The sequence below is a fragment of the Sus scrofa genome, chromosome 2 (genome assembly GCF_054392235.1).
Source record: "Sus scrofa isolate SSC_HxYL_T2T_F1_AM1 chromosome 2, Sscrofa_HxYL_maternal_Yorkshire_Landrace_v2.0, whole genome shotgun sequence".
Taxonomy (NCBI): domain Eukaryota; kingdom Metazoa; phylum Chordata; class Mammalia; order Artiodactyla; family Suidae; genus Sus; species Sus scrofa.
This window is the reverse complement of record NC_139384.1, coordinates 14,717,112-14,731,583: the sequence shown is the minus strand read 5'-3', so window position 1 is coordinate 14,731,583 and position 14,472 is coordinate 14,717,112. Positions and strand designations below refer to the sequence as shown.

The 14,472-nt window shown below is 35.4% G+C and overlaps 2 protein-coding genes across 2 annotated transcripts; one reads left to right on the top strand and one right to left on the bottom strand.

Annotated features, from left to right (window-relative positions):
* The first annotated feature begins 5,382 nt into the window (after positions 1 to 5,382).
* LOC146405148 (olfactory receptor 8K3-like) lies at positions 5,383 to 6,324 on the top strand. The gene has a single exon (XM_085015159.1). The coding sequence runs from the start codon at positions 5,383 to 5,385 to the stop codon at positions 6,322 to 6,324; it is 942 nt and encodes a 313-aa protein (XP_084871285.1).
* Positions 6,325 to 11,199: 4,875 nt separating this feature from the next.
* LOC146405147 (olfactory receptor 5J3) lies at positions 11,200 to 12,150 on the bottom strand. The gene has a single exon (XM_085015158.1). The coding sequence runs from the start codon at positions 12,136 to 12,138 to the stop codon at positions 11,200 to 11,202; it is 939 nt and encodes a 312-aa protein (XP_084871284.1). The 5' UTR covers positions 12,139 to 12,150.
* Positions 12,151 to 14,472: the final 2,322 nt, after the last annotated feature.

The following is a 14,472-nucleotide window of genomic DNA, read 5'->3' as shown; positions in this document are numbered from 1 at the left end:
ATACTTCCTACATAACCTTCCTCAGATTCTCTTATTCTCTTTTTTCTTTTTGTTCCTTCTGAACACTGACTCATTAACATCATACAGATACTGGAATATCTTCTGAGTCCACCCTCATGGAATAAAATAATCTATAAAGCCATCAACTTTGAATAAAATAATTTATAAGACTATATTTGGGTATAAATATTATTGGTATTTTATAGGGTATTTTTTATTTTTTTATTAAAAAAACTGTTGGCCACATCTGTGGCATGCAGAAGTTCCTGAGGCAGGGACTGAAGCCACACCACAGCCTCGACCTGAGCCACCGCAGTGACAACATGGGATTCTCAACCCACTGAGCCACCAGCAACCTCTGATAGCTCATTTTTCAATGATTGAGACAATTAAATACCTACATATGAGCTATGTATATATAAATATAGAAATATGTTTCTGAGAGTATGCATACTGGTCAGGGATACAGTGGAATGTTAGTTGCACATTGATTGGAAACCACAAACTGTGAATAAACTTAATCTAATATCCCATTTCTAAATAAACCGTGGAGCATTTTTGATTATTCCTCAGATTATCAACCAAAAAGAAAAAAAAATGAGAGTTACAGATTTGGATTCTATTGTTCTTTCATTTAGAAAATTAGTCCCTATTTCATTTTTAAGTAAATACGGACTTTGCATCAGAAAGTATTTTATTTCCACAGAATACACAAATGCTATTATTAGAAACCTCAACATAACATACAAGGTTTCTGAGACTCATTAGTCATGAAGTAATTGCAATTTCAATTTCAGTGCGATAACACTAGACATCAACTCGAATTTCTAGCTGTTTGCGAGTATGTGGAGGAACTAAAACTTTCAAACATTGTTTATAAAAAACAAAATGCTATCAAGAGTTTAAAACCATGTGGTTTGTGATTCATTGTCTTAAATATTAAACATGCCTCTAACATAATTTTTATCTGTTTCACTGCCCCGTATTTACCCCAAAGAAATGACAACACATTTCACTGCCTATCCATGCGTGTAAATGCCCATGGTAGCCAGACACTAGAAACTCTCAAACCTTAAGAACAGCCAGACATGAGACACACTCAAACATTCCTCCACTTGAGAAAGCATAACTAAATGAAGAGGTATCCAGGTGAGTGAAGACCACCCAGCGACGAGGAGTAATAAATTATTGGTACACACAATGATATGAATGACTCAAAATTTCTATGTAAAGAAGGCAGACTTACAAGAATCAATAAGCCGAAATTAAGTGTAGAAAAATCTAAAATGCAAACCCATCTAGGGTTCCCCAAAGCAGATTGAACAGGAAAGTCACAGAAATTTAAACAAAGAAAAAAAAGGCGTTCAAGGCATATATAGTTTGGAGAAGAATTGAGACTGTCTCTAAACTGTAAAGGACATGTTGCTAATAGAAAACCTTAGGTATCTCCCCACAAGTGTGAGTTCCACACAATCACGGGATAAAAAACAACAAGCAAGTATGAATCTGTATGTTTGTGTCTGTGTGTGTGTGCATATAGGAATTAACACGCAGAAACCTCAAAAAAGTGGATATAATATGCATACATATACATCATTTCTGATCCCAAATTGTAATGAAACACTTAGTAAGAGATTCAGAAAATGTGAGGATATATATGTTGAAAAGTGTACTGATTAAAGGAATCAAAGAAGATCTGAAGAAATAGTAAGATATACTGAATTCATAGATCAGCAGAATAGTTTGCTAGGAGGGAAAGAAAATATGGAGTGGGAATTGGACAGAATGGAGTAAAAAATGTCTCAAAAGAGAAGTCGTAACTACGGAAAGATGGCCACACATATGAAATTGGAAAAATGAGTAACCAATGTCCACCTCTGGAGGGGAGGAAAACACCAGAAACTACAGCTAAAGCCAAAGAAATAACAGGTCACATTTGCCTAGCACATAATTTTTACTCCCTTTAAGGTTTTACAAACAATGTAATAGGACAGGATTTCAGCATTTCTCTACTGTGTCACCCCCTTAAGGAGACACTGTGGAAAGGGGGACTCTTGATAAACCTGTCCTAAATATATAACATTTTAATCAAGAGTCTCCTGTGGAGCAAAGGGAAGGTTGACTAAGAGTGAACAAGAGGTATACTCTTTTATGAAAAAGAGCACATGCTCTCATATGCCATAGGAATAATAAACACATTGCTTGGCATCTCCTCAGGGAGCATCTCGAAATGTGAAAAAAATACATAAATTGTTCCCAATATGCCATGTTAGGAAACACATATGGGAGTCTGGACAGAGGCCTCAGCACAGGTAAAGATGAGGGCATATTTCACTCTGTAACACGAGCTATGCAGAGCCACAATGTTTCAGTGATGTTTGCAACGTTCCACTTTAATTCCATGGTGAAGCCATAATACAATGGGGCCATTTCTAATTCAATCCACTTTCATTTCTTACAATCGTAAAGCCCAAGCAAGAATAGGAATGCTCTCCTTTTTTCTTCACTGTCATTTTTTAATACTTTCTCTTGGGTTGAGAGTTTAAATACCTGCCTCTTTGAAATATCATTTTCATACTGTTTAGAAAGTATTTGTTTCATAGAAATAATGTTATCTAGGACCAAAACAAAGAGAAATAAAGCATGATGATAGAAGTATGATTTTTTCAATTGGCAACATTAAGAAACTGCAGGTATTCAGTCTTTCGCTTTGATGTCCAGTCAAATATTCATTTGGTGACTCTGAGCTTTTTCTGTTATCCTCTCAAAAATAATAATGGAACTTTTAAATACTTAATTATTTCATGCTTGTTTAAATGAATATATCAAGATGATTCTCACCTGACTTCTTAATGAGGAAAAAAGAGATCTTCACCTCACACCAAGGGGAGGTAAGGAAAGCACCGTTAGGATATTAGGAGCCTGGTAAGTAACCAGGTCTATGATACTGTACAATGCTCAGCATCCTCTTCCTTGTCTGGTGGGATGATCTCAAAGAGTATAGCTTTGAAAACCTAACAGTTGAGTGTTAAACAGAGGCAGTAAACCATGAAAACTAAATTTGTTTTTTTCCCATAGAACTCCAAAGCTGGTAAGAGAAGATTATTTTATCTTTCCTTACCTTACAGGAAAATTGGTTCTCACTATATGCTATTTACTTATTTATTTTTATCCATCTGTGCTAGTGAAGGAATACCAAACAGAAGAAAGGAACCAAATAAAAGATAAGAAGACAAGCACACCCCAAGATTTATACTTCTCTTTATTGCATTGACTGCATATTTCTCTAATATTATTGTCTCCTGGTGCACATTTCCACATTTCTGATATAAAAGGGGTATGTGCATTCACTGCAGTCTAGAATGTCCAGAGGTCACAAACTTACAAGCCAAATTTTAAGGAATTTAAGTGCAAATTGCATGGGATTACCCTTTAATTTAATGTGCTGAAATTAGATGTCTGCATCTGCTTAGAGCCCACTCAGAGACCCTTGACTTGCTATTTTATTGAAACAGTAAAATTTTATTCCATTTTGAAAATTTTTATTAGAATTGATTTGCAATGTTCTGTCAATTTCTGCTGTACAGTAAAGTGGCTTTTTTTAAAAAAAAAAAAAAAAAAAACAAGAGTGTTGATGCTTGAAATTTTTAGACCAAAAACAAGTATCTTACTTTACATGTGAGCCACCTCCTAGTCTGTTATCATTTTATGTGAGATCTTTTGGGATGTTTTAGATACGTGTTATGTGATTAAACACTGCTCTTCTGCATTATGTGCTCTACACACCGGTTTGAAGGAGTTCTTTGGGGCTTAATGTTCAGAAGGATTTCTAATATCATCCTGGAACCCATGTGTATCTCATCTTTGGTGCATTTTATTTTGTCTCTAAGGTATTGTGTATCATCATGATTTTTAATATCTTTTTTAAAGTACCGTAGCCCTTGTTTCTATGGGAATTTTCATGAAACTTCTATGTAAAACCATTGCCAGTGAGACCCTTTTGTCCCAAATGGCCCAGATTTTATACTTCCCTAGTTTACTACAGGGCATAGTGTATCTGATTAGTTACATAAAAGTTAGTATCTTTCAGTTTTAATGAAAATACTGTAGGTGGAAAATATTTTAAGCAAATTTACATCAGAATAACTTATATTAAAGTTCTATTAGAATAGATTAAAAATTACGGGATAAGCAATTTCCAAAACAAAAATTGGTCATTCCACTTTAATCATGGACTAGGAGGTGTAGCAGTGACCGGAATAAATGGCATGTATTCCATTCTGCTTGACCCATTCCCCCCCTATTCCATCACCATAGCCCTAACAACAAAGTTAAGTCACAGTTCAGAGAATGCAAGTGCACTTCCTATTTGAGAAGTATTTCCAGGTAAGATAACCTCACTGAATCATTGAATCTTCACTTGTCTTTCCCCCAAATCCTGCACAATGTTTGGCATTATATATGAGAATAAGAGTTTTAGACGACTTACACTATTGGCCCCAGTTAACACTTCATGCAGATCATAAATGAAGGTACTTTGGAAACTGTACTCATGTACATTTATCCCCTGGTATACCTCACCACACGAACAAAAATAATGCCCACTGTGATCCATTATAGTTTCCTATGTATTCATATCTGCCAGTTGGGCTACCTTTTCAGCCAATACCACCTGAAGCCATAAACTATTTCATAGCACTATTATTTGAGCGGCAGGTATGAGTTTATGGAATTTCTTGTTTGAAATTTGTCTTATATAATTGGCATATGCCTTATGCCCAAATACTGAGGTGTTTTGTAAATCGCATTGTGTGATTGTATCAAATAAATTGTAGAAACACTTTAGGCAATAGTAAGATAATTGCCCATAAACCCAATATCTGCAGTTGTAACATTGTTTTAACTCATTTTGATTTTTACTCTGTTTTCCATGTTTATGAATTGTTTTTCTAATCATCTATATCTATATCTTCAGGGTTTCTCGATGTGATATTCTTGTGACCACTGGCTGAATATTGTTACGGCTTGAACATTTGATATGGTAAGATACTGAGCTGACCTTTAATCGTTAGAAGTCAATAGAACCTCAGTTCCTGATTAGGACGACCAAAATGTCTTTAGACAGTGGGAAACTATTCTTTGGAGAGTAAATTAATTCCAGTTTAGAGAACCACAGATCTATTTCACATCTCTTTCTGCCTCTATTTATGTATATTTTAACATGAGGCTGATGGTTTTATTTCCAAATATTCTGAATTAGAAGGTTTAATGAATCTTCTTTATACTAGCTTTGCATACTAAGACTTCTCTGAGGAAAGAATACACAAAATCTATTGACTATACTGATGTCTCTATCCAGAACAGGTTTTGCAGCGAACCTGGATGGAAAAACACAATGGAACAGTGCTGAGTGAATTCATCCTCCTGGGAATCACAGATCGCCCCGAGCTGCAGGCTCCACTATTTGGGCTGTTCCTGCTCATCTACGTGATCTCGGTGGTGGGCAACTTGGGCATGGTCATCCTCACCAAGGTGGATGCCAGGCTCCAAACACCCATGTACTTCTTTCTCAGACACTTGGCTTTTACTGACCTTGGTTATTCCACAACAGTAGGACCCAAAATGTTAGTAAATTTTGTTGTGGATAAAAATATAATTTCCTATTATTTTTGTGCTCTTCAACTAGCATTCTTTCTTGTGTTCATTATTAGTGAACTTTTTATTCTGTCGGCAATGTCCTATGACCGCTATGTGGCCATCTGTCACCCTCTTCTCTACACCGTCATCATGTCACAAAAGGTATGTTGGGTGCTGGTCGCAATCCCCTATCTCTATTGCACATTCGTGTCTCTTCTAGTCACTGTCAAGATTTTTAATTCATCCTTCTGTGGCCACAATGTCATCAGGCATTTCTACTGTGATAGTCTCCCTTTGCTATCTTTGCTCTGCTCAGATACACAGGAAATTGAACTCATTATTCTGATCTTAGCAGGTTTTAATTTGATTTCATCCCTTCTGATAGTTCTTGTGTCTTACCTGTTTATTCTTGAAGCCATTCTCAGGATGCACTCTGCTGAAGGTAGGCACAAGGCTTTTTCAACCTGTGGATCCCACCTGACAGTGGTCACCGTGTTCTATGGGACTCTGATATTTATGTATGTGCAACCAGAGTCCAGCCATTCCTTTGACACTGATAAAGTGGCTTCTATATTCTACACCCTCATTATCCCCATGTTAAACCCCTTGATCTATAGCTTGAGAAATAAAGATGTAAAATGTGCCATACAAAGGATGTGGAAAAGACTACACAACTTTTTCTCCTAAAGCTTATGTACAATATGATTCCTATAAATTGCATTCTGGGCTTCCAACTTTTCTCTGTGTACCTCTAAAAGGAATAACAAGCACAAATAAATTCAACATACATTTATAAATGGTCTTCCTTGACTCTATGTGCTGTGTTTACATGACCACACAAAGCAGGGGAAAAAAATCTTCCTTTCTTGAGAGGGGGAGATGGATTATAAATAATTAAGTAAATAGTAAAATACCTTAGAATATGTTATGGGTATAGAATACACTACTGATAATAAAATCTTGTAAAGAGGGTAGGTATATAGTGTGGGAGTGAGGAAGAATATTAGGTATGGAAGAGGAGTTCAAATGATTGTTTTTTATTCTCAGCTGTTAGAATAAAATTCCTCATTCCTCCATGTGCGGCAGTTCCAGCTCGGACTTGATCCTTGGCCTGGGAACTTCCATATGTCGTGGATGCAGCCAAAAATGAAAAAAAAAAAAGAAGATGGATGATAGATAGATATTGACGGTACCAGATTTCCTTATAAAGAAGCCATTGCTGTTTTACCAGCAGGAGAAAAACCACGGAAATTTTCTCTAAAACATAATTTAATTATTATAACTGATCTCAAAGATTTTTTGGTCTTTCTTTTTTCATAGATTTTCTTTTACTTCTCTTATAGATTTCATTTAAAATTTTTTGTTAATAACAGTAAGGGTTTTGCTGACTTTTCTTATGCTTTGCATTTTTGCCTGTTCATTTAGCCAGTATCTCTGGTATAGGTATAGGGCTTCTTCCTGTTAACACTTGGTTAATTGTTTACATATAAGTGGATGATATGCAAACAATTACACCTATCCATTTTCCAATTGCTTAGACAATGAAAGTCCATAAATTCCAAGGTTAGACTAAATGGCATTAAACCCAAATTGTGAACCAAAGAGAATTGCTTAACAGAATCTTACCTGAATAGTTAACTGAACACAACAGCTGTGAGCCAAAAACAAAAGCTGTTGTTATTTTTAATATACTAAATAGCAGGATGGTTTGTTATGTAGTATATTAATCAGAACAATAAAAACAGATTGGAGCTGTAGCCGCTAACCTACACCACAGCCACAGCAATGCAGGATCCAAGCTGCGTCTGCGACCTACACCACAGTTCACAGCAACGCCGGATCCTTAACCCACTGAGTGAAACTAGGGATCAAACTTGCATCCTCATGGATGCTAGTCGGATTCGTTTCTGCTGAGCCATGATGGGAACTCACATAAACATATCTTTAAATAAAAATTCCCCTTCCATGTAGGTAATTCTAAGTTCTTGTGGGGCAGTGGTCTAGTGATGAATTACAACAAGTTATGAAACTTTTAAAATCCTACTTTAGGTCATCAGTTAGCTGTAAAAAAAAATTTTTATATGAACTAAATTGCAACTGAGATATATTTTTTCAAAATAATAGAGAATCTCCAATCATTATTTTCCTAGAGGTGTTTGCCTAATCTGACACAGATGCTTGTTATCAATTCGCCTGGATCGATAACTGAATACTTGCAAAGCTTTGTTGACCGATGCGGATTTTGGCAAATTCATAATTTTTAAAAATTCAAATGTGTGGTAGGTTCTTCACATGAGACATCTTTGGAACTGAAAGTAGATTAGAGAGGTAGACCACATCTGTGAAAGGCAGGCTTAAATGTATTTCAGTTACATTCATGTATTAGAAATGAATTCCTTCTAGTAAGATGCGTTGATTATAATACATTCATGAAAAATATAAGGGGTCAAAAGTAGCTAAATCCTTCTAAAAAGAAGACCAAGGAAGAAGTACCAGTTCACATAGATACCAAGATACATTAGGTAGAATATTTGATACATTGTAATATTGGCACAGGAATAAAAAATAGTTCAATAAAACAGCAGATTCATTGAATTAGAATCTTTTATTTAGACATATAAATCCTTGAAATATGAAGAATTGATACAAAATAGTAAAAATAGCTGGTCTTTTCAATAAGTGGTGCTTTTATAGTTGGGTATTCACTTGGAAGAGAAGGAGGGGAAACAATCATTTTAGGTGAGAAAATATCTCTTATTAGACTCAGGTCAGAAAACTCTAATTGTAAAAGAAAAATGATAAACTTATCTATGCTGAAATTACAAATTTTTATTGTCAAAGAGGAAATAAATAAATACTGGACAACCCATGATGGGAGAAAACATTTCTAATACACATCAACCAACAAAGGACTTGAAGTTTCAAGAATATTTTAAAAATTAATGAAAGAAAGAATAAGGATCTACCAATTTGATAATAATCATTTGTTTATATCAAGGTTTTCTTTGAATATCACTATGAAGTGTTTTGTGGAAAACTCTATTTTTTTCTCTTGTGACTGATTTTTCTTATGATTCTTCTTTTTTTCCATTATAGCTGGTTTACAGTGTTATTGACTGATCCATTTAACTAATTTTGAACAATTCAGAGTAGGCAAATTTTACCTGCCAAAGAAATTCTCACTCATTTTCCTAAGTTCTAAATCTGAATTTCCAGTACTGTAAAAATCTAAAGAAAAAACAAGATTTCTACTTAATCATTGTGAAGTCAAAGTTTGTTAAATATAAATATTTTCACATTTAGTTGTGTGTGTGCATTAACATTCTCGATCATACTACTCTTTGCTTAAACGTAGCCAAAGTCACGAATGTTGTTTTCTCACTGAATCATTATTTCTACAGAACAAATACATCCACTTCCAACTACAAACACACTTTTGATAGAGTGCATTAGCATATCAGGTGCTGTTTTTACCGTTTATGTGTATTATCTCTATTTATTAAAATATAGATGGGTAAAAAATCTAGACCATTCAGTGGCGATGAATGGCAATGGAAGTTACCTAAAGAGAGCTGGGGCAAATTGGTTTTCAGTCACAAATCACTGATTTTTTTTCATGTTAATCCTTTGTATGTGAATATACATGGAAATATATAAATCAAAGGGTAACACTTGAATTAAGCATATTACTGCTATGAGCTATTATCACCATTACAATGATGAAAATAGTTACTATATTTCAATTACACTTTTATGGAATTTACATAAATGAACATCACATTTCTTTAAAAATCAATTACATCAAACTACTTTCATGCCCGATGTGTTGCAAAATGTAAATGCAAAGACAACTACTTTTAAAGGAGTTTTATAGCTTTTGTTGTCCATAGAAAATATGATTCCTTTTCTTGTTTTAAATCCAATCATTTTTGCTGGTATATTGACTATGTCTTCATTGTGAAGTATGAACCAGCAAATGTAAAATTGTTTAACTAATTTAAACACTTTCTCATTAGTTTTACATACCTCAGGCTGTATCTTAGGATATCAGTAGGTAATAAAGACACTAAAATACAGAAAACTGTACATAATGTAAGTAATTTTTATTTTGAAATGTATGCAATATATTATTCACAGTACCTTTTGTAACAGATAAAAATTTCTAAAATGATGAGAAATTATGCAGTTATATACTCAAGTAATATATCGTTTCAGAATAGAACCTCTAGGCCAGCAGTTACACCCATCATATGATTAAAAGATGGCTAGATTTTTTTTAATCTTGAAGGAACATGAAGTATATTCTTAAAGTCAGAGATGGATAGAAAGGGTGCTGAATTTTACCTACTCCAAATAGATATATATATATATATGTGTCTATCTTTTTAATTGCGTTTTTAGGAGTACATTATTGCAAACTGAAAATTATAATAGGGTCAGTTTTTCACAGCCTATCTTCTGTTGCTGAGGTCAATGATATCTAAGAAGAGGAAGAAGAATAAGCAAGTTACCACCAGTTAAAAAAAAACTCATTAGGAATCGTGTTTTACTTTTTACTTAACATGGGGATTTACCAATATTTAAAATTTATTACACATTTTGAAAAATAAAAGAAATTGTTATGTGAACTATTATTTTGATTTTCTGAGTAAATAATTTTTAATATTTAGAAAAATTTTTAATTCTTCATATCTCCATTCATGTATTTTCAGTTTTACAAATATTAGAAGAGATGCATGAAAATATATGGATAGATAAAATGAATTTCATTAAATTTATTTTATTAAAATTGATTTCTGAAGATGTTAGTAATCTAGTATTTCAGGTGAGCTACTTTAAGTCACCTTTCCTAGGAGTTCCCATGGCGGCGCAGTGGTTAACGAATCTGACTAGGAACCATGAGGTTGCGGGTTCGGTCCCTGCCCTTGCTCTGTGGGTTATATAGGTTGCAGACGCGGCTCAGATCCCGCGTTGCTGTGGCTCTGGTGTAGGCAGGCGGCTACAGCTCCGATTCGACCCCTAGCCTGGGAAGCTCCATATGCCGTGGGAGCGGCCCAAGAAATAGCAAAAAGACAAAAAAATAAATAAATAAATAAGTCACCTTTCCTACAATGTTGTTCATTACATCACTTCTCCTTTCTAATCTTCACTTCCTCATGTGAAAAGAGGTACAGAATACAATTACTTTTAGGAGTTCCCGTCGTGGCGCAGTGGTTAATGAATCCGACTAGGAACCACGAGGTTGCGGGTTCGGTCCCTGCCCTTGCTCAGTGGGTTAACGATCCGGCATTGCCGTGAGCTGTGGTGTAGGTTACAGACACGGCTCGGATCCCGTGTTGCTGTGGCTCTGGCGTAGGCCGGTGGCTGCAACTACGATTAGATCCCTAGCCTGGGAATCTCCATATGCCGTGGGAGCGGCCCAAAGAAATAGCAAAAAAAGACAAAAAAAAAAAAGAATACAATTACTTTTACTATACTTAAAAAGCCTAGAATTCATTGAATTCATGTGAATGGGAATAAGTGAATAACTGGTTGAATGCTGTACGATTAAATGGACTTAAATTAACAGAGGAAAGGCCTCATTTCTATGGCCCTTCTCACAGCTTCCTTTACATCTTTGTTTCTCAGGCTGTAAATCAGTGGGTTTAACATGGGAATTACTAGCGTGTAGAACACAGAAACCACCTTCTCTTGTTCCACAGAATACTGGGAACTTGGCTGAATGTAATTAAAACTTAATGTACCGTAGAATATGGTCACGGCAGTCAGGTGAGAGGCACAGGTGGAGAAGGCTTTCTGTCTGCCCGCTGCTGAGCGGATCCTCAGGATGGCAGCAGCAATGAATAGGTAGGAAATGATCACGATCAAAAAGGTGGCCATGGCAATGACCCCAGAGAAGATTAAGAGCAGCAGCTCATTCAAGGAGGTATCAGAACATGACAGCTTTAGCAGGGGGGGAACATCGCAAAAGAAGTGGCCAACCACATTGGACCCACAGAAGGACAATCTCCCGAGGCTTATGGTGTGTGTCAGTGAGTTAATCATTCCACCTATGAATGATCCCATGACCAGCCCTACACACTTCCTCTTAGACATGGCTACAGAGTAGAGCAAAGGATTCACGATGGCCACATAACGGTCATATGCCATCACCGACAGCAAGAAGCCCTCTGTGGTGATGAAGACCCCAAAAAACAAATGCTGCACTATGCAGGCAGAGAATGAGATGGTTTCCTTCACAACCACGAAGCTGATCAGCATTTTGGGGGCAATAACAGAGGAGTAGCAGGCATCCACAAATGAAAGGCAGCTGAGGAAAAAGTACATGGCTGTGTGGAGCTTGGGAGTGACTTGGATTAAAAAAATCATGCCCAGATTCCCCACCAAGGTAATGACATAAATTACCATGAACAGCACAAAAAGCACAACCTTCAACTCAGCACGGTCAGTCAGTCCCAAAAGAATAAATTCAGTAACAGATGTAACGTTCTCATTGGCCATTTGTTAATTCCTGGAAATCTGAGATGAAAAAGATACAAGGATTAGAATGGACATGGAGAATCTAGCATATATTATTAAAAGCTAGTAGAAGCATTTTTAAACATCCGTCCTTGGATAAATACATTATTTTGCTGATTCTATCTCTCCTCACTTATAATAGTAGGAGCTTGATTAGATTGTTTCAGGTTCCCCTCCCCCCAAGTGGTAGTTATAATATTCTATGCCATAAGCAAACATGTGAAAATGCATTTTGGATCTCAAAAAGTTAATTCCATCTCTAAAGGGCATGCCTCTTTAAGAAAATGATACTGATGTGAGGAACACTGATGACAAGTGAAAGAGTACGCAAAATTAAAGACTTCTTAGAACTCTTCATTTTTAGATATAAAAGGAGTAAATTACAAGAATATCTCAAATCGGCAGTCCTATGATCCATATAGTCATTCCACAAAAAGCACTATGACAAAACCAGAGAATAGGCAAAGCTTATGCGACAGGGGTCCTGACCTCCAAAGATGAAGTCATGACACTCTCTTTATTATTTTTTCATTAGCTTTTTGTCTCTGTTTTGTTTTTGACAGCATGCAGAAGTTCCAAGGCCAGGGACTGAACCCACAACTCAGCAGCAACCCAAGCCATAGCAGTGACAATGCCAGATCCTTCACCCACTGAGCCATAAGGGAACGCTATGATACTCTTTAAAATGTATAAATCTCTAGTTTCTTCTGATGCCTCCTTATCAGCAACCTAGGAGACCCTCAGTGAAATCACTCAACTGTGAGACTCAGAGCATAGCAAACTATGTCTGGCCTAAATGGAGCAGTTGGAAGATGTCACAAAATTTTTATGCATTTTTTGCTACTTATCTGTTGTTATATACATTTCTATATAAATTATTTGCATAATATTTAATACATTTAAAATTCTATTTTTTGAATGACTATATAAATATATAAGTATATATACACATCTATGTAGAAAAGATAAAGATTTAAATGTGGATGACAACACTTTTGCTCTAGAACACCTTTTCATATTTTTATATTATTATATATACATGTGTATATATATGTATAAAACTGCTATTTTTTTTCTCCTTTTTTTTTTTTGGATCTTCTTAGGGCTGCATATGAAGGTTCCCAGGCTAGGCGTTGAATCAGAGCTGTAGCTGCAGGCCTACACCACAGCCACAGCAGTGCTAGATCCGAGCCACATCTTTGACCTAAACTGCAGCTCATGCCAATGCCAGATCCTTAACCAATGAGCAAGGCCAGGGATCTAACCTGAGTCCTCATGGACGCTAGTCAGATAAGTTTCTGCTGAGTCAGGACAGGAACCCCACTATGGTTTTCTAAATCCAGCTTCCATTTATTAGATAGTTTGGTTATGCAGGCTTTTTATTCTATTGTATTATACTTCTAGAGGAATCAATACATCCATAATAGAATAGGACTCTCCCATAGTCTATATTCAGTCAAGAAAATGTATTTTTAGAAATAAACACAATGATAAAATTTGGTTTATCTGTGTCAATTCTTCTTATTTATTTTCATTGGTATATTTCAACATGGGAGTGAGTGACATTAGTACAGTCTGTGATTAAAATATGTTGCTGTCATTTACTGATTTATTGACTTTGTTGAAGTCATTTATCTCTTCTCAGACTGAGTATCATTGCACCTACCTCACATGATCTTTAAAAAGAAAATAGGAGATACTGAAGGCGAAATGCTTGGTGTTACTTCGAGTGTATAATAAGTACTAAAATTATAAAATAGATAGGAAGGTAGGTAGATAAGCAATATATTGATAGAGAATTGTGAAGTGACTTTTTTAGAGGGGTTATGGATAAGTATAAATCATGAAAAATTATATTGGTAAATCGATTGATATCTCCCCAATTTTAAATCCCTGGTTCATTGTAATTAAAATGATACTTAAACAGAAATGCAAATGGTTTAATATTTCCTTTTATAAACGTTTAGTCTGTAAATTTTCACAAGTTCTCATATGCTGCTTAGAAACTACCCAAATACTTGCCAAAATGGATGTGTCCTTGCAACAATGAAGTTGAACATAGATATTTCAATACTGAATATAATATTAATCCATCACATTGAACTATCCAATACAGTAGCTAGTAGCTTTATGTGTATATTTAAATAAAAATTGAAACTAAATAAAATTAGATAAAATTTCTACTCTTTGAATTAGTCCCAGTTCAAGTGTTCCATAGCCATATGTGACTAATAGCCACTATAACAAACATGCTAACTGTAATAGAACATTTTCATCACTGCAGACAGATGTGTATTGGTTAGAGCTCTTGCCTAA

Coding starts and splice junctions, on each gene's coding strand:
- LOC146405147 (XM_085015158.1), bottom strand. CDS start 12,138: ATGGCCAATGAGAACGTTACATCTGTTACTGAATTTATTCTTTTGGGA.
- LOC146405148 (XM_085015159.1), top strand. CDS start 5,383: ATGGAAAAACACAATGGAACAGTGCTGAGTGAATTCATCCTCCTGGGA.